General features: G+C 49.2%; 2 protein-coding genes across 2 annotated transcripts; one reads left to right on the forward strand and one right to left on the reverse strand.

The window, feature by feature from the left end:
• Nucleotides 1–456: 456 nt before the first annotated feature.
• Nucleotides 457–1,959, forward strand: N7532_000068 (flavin-containing monooxygenase; the record flags this gene model as incomplete). The annotated part of the gene is made up of 1 exon (XM_056612572.1): nt 457–1,959. The coding sequence occupies one exon, from the start codon at nt 457–459 to the stop codon at nt 1,957–1,959; it is 1,503 nt and encodes a 500-aa protein (XP_056479796.1).
• Nucleotides 1,960–5,240: 3,281 nt separating this feature from the next.
• On the reverse strand, nt 5,241–5,927 carry N7532_000069 (ATP-dependent RNA helicase eIF4A; the record flags this gene model as incomplete). The annotated part of the gene is made up of 1 exon (XM_056612573.1): nt 5,241–5,927. The coding sequence occupies one exon, from the start codon at nt 5,925–5,927 to the stop codon at nt 5,241–5,243; it is 687 nt and encodes a 228-aa protein (XP_056479797.1).
• Between the last annotated feature and the right edge of the window lie 4,112 nt (nt 5,928–10,039).

A 10,039-nucleotide genomic window follows, 5' to 3' on the forward strand; every position in this document is an offset into this window, starting at 1 on the left:
CACTGCTATCCGCTTTGAGTAAGGATGCGCGCCCAATTTTGGGCCGAGGTTTTTTACAGTTGCGATGGCACAGTACAGAGGGAAAGGAAATGATGATATAATTACATATTATCAGATGGAAAGTGTAATATTGTCAATTATGCCGATGCAATCGTTGCATATTGTGTGGTACCCCAAGGTATAGTACTACCAGTAATTGATATTGCTCGGGTGTTCCACAGGTACCTTTTTTCCCGATTGGGACTGATTATGTGGTGACTCAGCATCTGGAAAGAGAAAGATATCACCGGCCGTCGCATACCCTAAGCACACTGAGGGTGCTCCAGTCGTTCACACATGATCCACCGATCGCCGTGAAACCGAGGCATGTGCACCATTTAAGACCGTCGCGCCCCAGCTTCTCCTAACACTCATCGCTCTGTTTCTGCTGCTGTCGCTGTGTGCTACTGCGCCACCATGAACGGCCACGCAATGAACGGCAACAGCCACACCTTCGACGTCATTATTGTCGGCGCAGGCATCTCCGGCATCAACGCCGCCTACCGCGTCCAAGACCAACTCCCTGGCACCTGCTACGCCCTCCTCGAAGCCCGCGACGACCTCGGCGGCACCTGGGATTTATTCAAGTACCCGGGTATTCGCTCCGACAGCGATCTGTTTACCTTCGGCTTCGCATTCAACCCCTGGAACAGAAGCAATCCAATCGCAGAGGGTTCCGCCATCAAGTCGTATGTCCGCGAGACGGCTGAGAAATTCGGTATTGATCGCAACATTCGCTTCAGACATAAACTGCAGTCCGCGGACTGGAGCTCTGACGAAAATGTCTGGAACCTGAATGTTGATGCGGACGGTACGGCCACGACCTTCAAGGCCCGCTTCGTAATTTTTGGCACTGGGTACTATAATTACCACAACCCCCTGCAAGCCAACATCCCGCATATCGAAGACTTCCAGGGTAAAATTGTGCACCCGCAATTCTGGCCCGAAGATTTGGATTACACAGGCAAGAAAATCGTGATTATCGGCTCCGGCGCTACGGCCATTACGCTGCTTCCCAACCTCGCGGAGAAAGCCGAGCGCGTGACGATGCTCCAGCGCTCACCCACATACATTCTCTCCCTCCCGAATCGGAGTAGCTCCCGTTGGCTCGCCTACCTCCTCCCCTCATCGCTGTACCAGAAATTGCAGCGCTTCATCTGGATCTACACCTCCCGCATCTTCTTCCTATTCTGCCAGCGGTTCCCCGGTTTCGCGCGCTGGATTCTAAAGCTGAATGTCAGCCGTCAGCTGCCGTCGCACGTCTCGCACGATCCCCACTTCAAACCGCGGTATAACCCCTGGGACCAGCGACTGTGCGTGTGTCCGGATGGGGATTTCTTCCAGAGTTTGAGACGGGGGAAGGCGGATGTTCGGACTGATACTATTAAGACGGTTACGAAGCGGGGAATTACGTTAAATTCGGGCGAAGAGCTCGATGCGGATATCATCATCACTGCGACGGGGCTGCAGTTGCAGATTGCGGGTGGCTCGAAGCTCTCCGTCGACGGAAAGAAAATCGAGATCGGATCAAAGTACCTCTGGAACGGTGTTATGTTGCAGGATCTGCCAAATGCGAGCTTTGTGATTGGGTACACGAATGCGTCGTGGACGCTTGGTGCTGATGCCACTGCGCAGTTTATTACGCGATTGCTCAAAAGCATGGAAGAGCGGAAGTTGGCTGCTGCCACGCCGCGCATGAAGGAGGGTGAGGCGGAGAGTCTGGAGGAGCGGCCCCTGTTGAATCTCAATTCGACGTATGTTACTGTTGCCTCGAAGCATTTGCCGCTCGCTGCCGATAAGGGGCCTTGGCAGCCGCGTGATCATTATATGAAGGATATCAAGTTTGCGGTTAATGGGGATTTGGAGACGGGAATGGAGTATGTGAGGGGAGATGTGCATTTGAGGGCAAAGAGTGATTAGTGTTTGAAGTGTTGGATTGATGATTGATATACCATGTTATGATTAGAGGCGTTGGGTTCTTCGGATTTTGAATGAGACCTTAGTGATATATTTGGGTTTGACTGAAGATATGAATGTATATGGTTTTGATGGTACTAAAGAAGGTGTTCATAAGGTGGATGTAGGCTCGTATCGCGGAGAACGAAGTGGTCGACCGGTTGAGTTGAGAAGATTGAGGGTGCAAGGCTTCGACGGTACCTGAGGCGAGTGTTCATAGAGGCCGAGAATGAGGCTCATGCAGTGACGTCTGGGTCCACCACCATCGCGTCTAGCGTCGTCGATCACTTCGGGCATGTGAAGGGACAACGAAGGCAGTATTAGGGTGAGACCAGCTGTGAAGAAAGAAGTCAGGGGGTGTCTCGTAGCCGTCAAGGAGCTCAGCTGAGCAGCCCGAGTGTCAAGAAGTGATAGAATGGAATTTCACCGTTGAAAACACGATGAGCGACTGACGGTGTTCGTGAAATAACCATGGAAGTTGAGCCTGTCCATTGCAGACGCCAAACACGACCATGCATCCACTCAAGAATCAACTCTTTTCCATACCCGAGTCAAGACTCAGAAATGAAAAGTTCCCACGGTTGTGTGGGTTTCAAAAATTGAGGTGAGTCCATTAGATATTAAATATGAGGAGGGAAGAGAAAGGGAGCAAAAGTTGGAATCGCAGGCGATATTTATGATCTAGGCAGGCGGGCACGTGTTTAGGCAATGACATGGGGGCAGTGACACGAATCAGCAGCATCTGCTTGTTTGGGAGCGTCTCTTCTCCAAGCTCGAGTCATGACTCAAGGCATGATGAAAAGATAAAGAACCCACGAAGGGTGTGCCAAAACAAATTGCCTCACAGCCCCCCGAGGGTGACTGAACAGGCGGTCACCGCGCTGTGCAATGCGGTCGACGTTCTGTGGTGGACCGCCCTCATGACCGCGATCCACCGAAGCTAGGTAAGTATGAAGAAGGAAGAGGAGGAGAGGAAGTAGCGGAAAGGCAGGCGATATTTATACTGGCGGGCTGATGAGACGCTAGTCCTATCTGGGATGAGCCCGTGACGGCAGGTGACTGTCCGAAGGGATTGTGTCTGGGGAATCTGTCGGTGTCTACAGAGTGTTTGAGGTCACACTAGAAGAGATTTCGAAGCGAATGTCTGTTTTCAAGATTTATCTGATAGAAATAGCCGCAGAAATGTCGTTGATATATATCATGCCGGAAGTTGTCAACACGCCGTCCTGTCGTACTCAAGATGACTGAGATCAAATATGCAATATATCGTGTCCGACTTAGCTACTGTAACTGGTGTTGTCCAAATTGAACGGTCGGACAGAACGTATCTGATACTAACCTAAACACAGAATTCATCGTATTTTAGAAAAAACTGTGCAGAAGGTGAAGCAAACACGGAGATTGGCTACATCTCCTTTTGAATTGACATGCCGAGTGCTATTCTGCCGTTTCCGGCCGGGTACTTCTGCGATCTCTTTAACCATAAGAAATTCCTTGCCGGATGCGAGCTCCTCAGCGGGTTATTTGAATGTTATTGGCTAGGCGCCCTACGCAGAGGTTCTGGATGGAGACCCTATTTGAGTGACCGCTCTAGATGCCCAGACCCAAAGAGGGAGAACGATGTTGTTTACAGTGAAAGGGTAGCGCACCAGATGCGAATAAGATGACGACTAAACGAAGGTTTGCACAGGGAAGCGTTATTGATGAAGACACAAGGCAAGCAATGATAGATGGGGCCCAGTATCACTGGGACAAGCAAAGCCAAGAGCCTATGAGCAGTCTACTTTGGACGATGGCGTTGGCGTCAATTCCAAGCGTTTTCTTGGAAGGCCGAATAGTTTACTTTGCCTCGGAACAACGCACAATAGCGAGATTTATAGGCCACGTCTATTCGTGTTACCGTGACAAGGTTACCTCCAGGGAAACAGTCCCGATGATAAAGGTGTTTGGCATTTAGTCGTTTACAACAGAGTCGGTAGAGAGAGGTTTTCTCCTCTTCAACGCCTGTGATTGACATGAGTAGAAATGCTTGTATCGTGTGTAGTATCCGCATCAATCGCCTGCGGAGGTTGGGTATGAGCGCCGTAGACCTGCCTCCTGAGCCGGTGTGTTGGATCACATCGCGTTCTTTGCTGGGGACAGCGGCCACTTATTCCTCAGAAGAAGGTAACTTTCCGAATGCGATAGCAACGGGATCATGTATTGCTTGCTGTCGATTGGTCGGAGAGCGTTGAATGATGTAGGTGTTTTGTAGAAGATAACGAGGACCAAAGGAGAGGGGGAAATACACAGTTATATCTTCTAGAGAGAAACGGACGAATTGTCCCGGACTAAATGCTGTCAATAAACTTTTTGCTCGCCCGCTCAGTCATGCGTTGAGAACGGCACAGGAAGTGGCTGCTTGAAAGGAGGGACTGTTGATAGAAAAATTGAATCCCTGTATGCTGTCATTTTAGGTCTGCATCATCTTTTCCACCGCGTTATGCAAATCGTTTGCCGCGCACGAGCATTGCACAATTCCTGACCAGAAACAGTGTGTACACCGGCTCGGACGGGATCCAAGCCCTTCGAAAGGTATATATCACAGCGGACTATCGTACTTCCTTGCTCCTGGACGTTTGAAATCTAAAAGCTGCCAAAATTCCTGCTACGAATATACAGTCTGAGTATTGTTCATAGGGGCACAGGACAGGCGTGAAAGCATAGTGATAGCATATGTCCCAACGCTAATTTTGTGAATTTAATGGCATTCGTATGATCTGTCGTTTGTGGGTGCGGGGATCGGGCACGAAGAAAAGGAAATTGACTGGAGTTATAGAGTAATGAAGTATTAGAGTGTTTCCAAAGAGAATATTACCGAGAGGTTAACTGAACCATGCAGTGAACTTACCTTGTGTCAGCGTAAGTGACTCGGGCTTGTGCAAAGGTCAATGATCGAGGTGTCCTGAGTTGAGCCTTAGTAAGTGTTCCAGTCATCGAGGACTCCCGGAGATACATTTGCAGATAAAACGAGGGTTGCAACAGAATACTCGTGCATCTCGATTGTATTTGGATTGCTTCAGCTGCGCGCCGTAGACCCAGATCGTGAAATCTACATTCACATGTAATCTGGGAGTGAGAGATGAAATATTGATGGATGAATAATCTGTTTGTCATTAATCATACAGTAGTAAACTGCATAAGGAGAACAATTAAATAAAAACGAAAATCTAGAGAAAAACACAACAGGAAATTGCAGAGAATGATTAAACAGGAAGATTGCCGTAGATCTGCACAGGAGAGTTAACCAGGCGGCGGAAGGTCCAATCCTGGAATTGGAATGACAAGTCCCAGTAGTAGAGACAGATCTGAAAATGGGGGCCGCGAACAGAATGGAAAATGTCAAGGAAATGCTCCATTGATGTGTCCAGGACATCATCGGCGTCATCCAGCACAAGCAGCTTCAGACCGTCCTTGTTCAGATAACCGTCCGCGCAAAGATGTGCAAGGCGCTCCGCAGTGCCAATAACAATGGCGGTTCCGGATACCAGAGCCTTCTCATCGGACGCGGGGTCGTCTTCGCTGCCACAACAGTGGCATTTGATGGCAAGCTGCCGGCCCATGGCACGGACAAGGGTATCAAGCTCACGGGCGAGCTGGTCGGTGAACACGAGAACTATGGCTTGTGTGGTGGGAGATGTGGTGTCGATGTGGCGGAGAAGATTGATGACGAGGGTCTCAGAGCGGTCTTGACCCGACGGTGCTTCCACATACAGGTCGCGGTGGTTCGAAATCAATCTGGATGCAGTTTTCTGAAGAGCAGATGGGGTCTCCAGGCCGTAGGCCCGTAGAGATCCAACGATGTCGGTTCTGAGCCCCAGGACGGCCAGCCCGTCGTCATTCGGGCTAACATCAGCCGCCCAGACCGCAAGGTGCTGGCTAATGTGCTCCATCTCTTGCTCCCTGGGAATGGAAATATCGATATGTATGTTTCTGCTGTAAGATACCGGAGAAATGGTGATAGATAGAGACTTGTGTTCGATGTACAGACGCGCGGGCGGGGTGATGAGTCTGTCTGAGGGCAACGCAACAAAGTGCTGGGGCACCTGCACTATGTGCCCCAGCGAGGTGTATGCGGGCTTACTAAGGGCCCTATGACCGGAATTTTCCACTACCTTCTGGTCTTTGCCTTGTTACGGTAGAGTGAAGGGGCATTAGTGAAGAAGAGCATGCTTGTGGCCTACCTTAGACCTGGTCTTACACTTCCTAGGATACTCTAAGCCCTTAAATGCATGCCGCGAAGTGCATCCTCAAAATTGGTTGCAACGGTTGGCACTATTTGCCACGATTTTGGGACTTAATTGCCTTAAGAACAGCTCATGACTGATTCTTAACATGTTGGAACAATTCCATCTTGTTCTCATCCTGATCTTACTTTCTGCTCATATTTGCCTTCTATATACATTGTAGAGACGGACCAGGACACTTTCGTAGATATCCGGAGAGTAGAGAACTGGTCTAGACATAAGCTGTGGGCTCTACATTTATTGGGCATTGCACTAAGCTAGCCCTCTGTATGTATATAACCCTTTCTCTGAGGATACTTGATTCGTGGCGGAAGCTATTAACATATATTGGTTGTGTAATGTCCTTAAGGGGTTCAGTGTCCCATTCAGCAATTGATGAGCCGCCGTACGTCTTTATTGACCTGGGGTACTGACTCCGTATTCGAGAGCATGCTACGCCATTACCCTAGGCTCCCGGTAGCTCGAAACTTGGCTAAATGCGTCTCCTTTCACCGGTTACGTATACAGGCGATTTGATGTCATATTATGTGCCTTGCAAACTCCTGGTTCTTTGCATAAGGACATTCCAACTGCCCGCTGGGGCTGAAAACGTAGTTCATCTCCAGGTTTCGCTGTGTAGACGTCCACCGGGACCTAGGCGTTGTGCTGGCCTGAAACCACCCCCTCAAATGTTGCATCCATAGCTAGTTGTCGTCGGCTGTTGCGATAGGGCGATAGGCGACCACCGAGGGACGTGATTGGATCCGACAATTGGTCCATCGCAACGGCAAGTAAGGTAAGGAAGTTCAGGTTGGAGCCACATAGCTCCATGCCGATCATCCGTTTATTTCTCACCAGAAGGGTCCATTAGAGACCTGCCGGACCCGAATCATGAGTTGCCCAGTGTACCCCTATGGGATTTGCTTGTGGATCCACCCCATGTAGGTGGGTCCAAGGAATTGTTGGTTCTGTTTATGTGATTTCAATCCTCGTAGACCCCCGAATTCTTGCTCAGGCACTTTAGGATCATTTGTGCTTGTCGCGATAGGAAGCGACACACCAGGGGTAGGGAGAAGTCAGTATACTTTGGCTCACCAATACCGCAACGGCACCTTCAGAATGACGAATGTATTTTACGGGTCTCTCAAGGCTTGTGTCGTGGACAGTGCTTGCTTTGTGGAGACCTGTCAATTTCCGAAGGCTTGAATATCCGGAGGGACACGTCTCTTGTAATACGACGCTGAATAACGCTTTCTAATCAATGTTACAGCCTTAAAAACACCTGCCCCAGCTTACGCCGGGGCTAATGAGTGTTTTAACCAGACCTCCACCTGTTGGGGACCAGTTGTGCCCGCCTGGGTGTTCTGTCGAGTTTGCAGGATATGCCAACAGACCAGTGCTCCGTAGACGCTTTGCGTACCACGTCGCGGCATTCTTGGCATTGCTCAGGCCCAGTAGCTTGATTATCCTAACCGTTGTGAACGACCGGCATAATGTCCCTCTTCTTGCGAAAAGTTTGTTCGTCTCTTCCACGCCATTCAGTATGTTTTCACAATAGTGGTCTGGCTCTTCGGGAGCTCCGCTTTCTCGCCTTTTGGGCTATAACTCGACATCTTTCTGTGTATCTGTTTATCCCATTGAAACAAAAGAGATGCGTGATGAGAGATCTTTGACACAATACCGGCGGGAATTTGCCTTGAAGCCACCCCAAAGGGAGTGCATGGCCACGGATGTAAAGAGTCTTCGTTGAGCGCTCCTCCAAAGGTAGTCTATCTTTCTTTTTCTTTTTTAAGAAAGACAGTGAAAATATCAAGCAGCTTATGATTCAGCGATTGGTTCTCCAAAGCGCTTCAGAACAGACACAGAAGACACGGTAACACACCACGACAAGCGTTTGCAACTCTGAGGGGAATGTCGGTATGAGTAAATTTCACGAGACATTTCCAGGCCGAATATCGAGCCCATGTCCTGATATCAGACCTCCATTGGGGTTCTAGATAGATACTCTCCCATCGAGGAAAATTTCGGGTAAGGGTGCTTGAGAGGATGGAAATTCTGATACTGTATTTCACCTTTCGCGTTGAACCCAGCGGAGATCATGACGTTCGTCGGTGAAACATAGCGTGTAACTTCCGTGCTACTGTTCGTGATCGACAAGAGAGTTGACCGATATATATGAGAGTTTCGGAATTGTCAGTGTTGTCAGCCGGTTAATACCGCGTCTTGGCTTGACCTGAGTCTGGCATTGGTATGCCAGAGGCATATAGTTTTGCTCATTGTTGACGAGCAAGGGCTAGCCATTTTATACTTCCAATTCGACTCGGTCCCTCTATGGCTCCTGGAGATGCACTGCATGCCCCACATGTCCCATCTGTTCAGAAACCACTCGTGTAGTGTCGTTTTGTCGGTGCCGGTGGGAATATCGTTCACCGAAACGAGTGAACCTTCCGGGAGCCATAGAATCTGGTCAATTTTCATCTTGTGTTGACTCAACATGGACACTTTGCGTCCTTGTTCCTCTCAAATCTCTCTTCATTTGAACTCCAAGCTAGACCTTCGAAGGAAAACTGTGTTCCATTCATTCATAGATCAAGGATTGCGTTTTTCCCTCTCGCCGAATTGTGTATTCGGGGACAGCGCATCATGATTGAACGAATGAAGCGGAAAGCCTTGTGCAGTCTGCTGCCAGGTGTAAACTTGACAGTTCTCTAGATTTTCCTCATAACAGCCTGGCCGTGGTCATGACTAAACCCCGTTATTTGTCACAATCAGACTTCACGAGCGCTGCAAGCCAACACCAAGACAAAGAATGAGAAGGGCGAAAGGGAGGTAAAGACATGTCATAGACCACCTCTTTCCTGGAGCAGGCTTGGAACCGTGCCATGACCTCATTCTCGCTGGATCGGAGCTTTGATATGTACCACCGGCGGACTTATACCAAACAAGCCAGAAGGTAGCACCAGAAGCATGAAACCCACAGCATGATCGGACTGTGACATGCTCCTTTTGCGCTGTATCGTTTTCAGGCGGAGTCAGGACCTTCGTTACCTATGACAACTGTGGAAGTCGGCTCGGGAACGCGCGGAGGCAGACAACCACAATTGAATATCAGTCGTCCCGAACGACCGACAGTTGTTTTTTTTCGAGGTCCCGTATTCCCAAAGACTTAAAATTGTCCCGGATTTTTCCTGGTATCCTGCGATACGGATCGCACAGAGTTCTTCAGTTGCCGAGCCCACCTTAACACGTAGGTTTCTCTAGGCCTCAGAGTAACTTCTCCCCTGTGGTTTCCACGCAAAGAATGTCATGTCAGTGCCTCTCACTGTCTCGCATGTCGGCCGAAGGAAAATTCGTTCAGTGCCTTCAAAATGCTCGAAAAATGGAATCAGGCGAGCCGCAAGATTCCTGAGTTATCAGACCCCTTGCGCAATGTATGCCATCCTGCATTAAAGGAATATCGCTCCCAACTGAAGATTGGCAATTAGCATCCAGATCCTGGATGCCTCGCTCTTCAACCGGTAAACATGGGCCATGGGTGTCATTCGTCCTGCGAAAGCTCAATTATGAAACTGAGAATGAATGTCATTTTATTTTTGACCTTGGGGATCGTAAGCTTTTGGATTTAGTGGGAAGTCTCTACATACATAGATTTGGACAGATGACCGTTTGGTAGGGAAGCCGTTTCCGATCGACGTATTGCAGGAGACTGATCGCGAGCGCAATAGACGAGGAAATTGGCGACCTCAATCGATCCGTAGTATCCGTATTTATTGAAATGA

Source organism: Penicillium argentinense (assembly GCF_028826775.1).
Source record: "Penicillium argentinense strain IBT 30761 chromosome Unknown utg000001l_segment0_segment0, whole genome shotgun sequence".
NCBI classification, from domain to species: Eukaryota; Fungi; Ascomycota; class Eurotiomycetes; order Eurotiales; family Aspergillaceae; genus Penicillium; species Penicillium argentinense.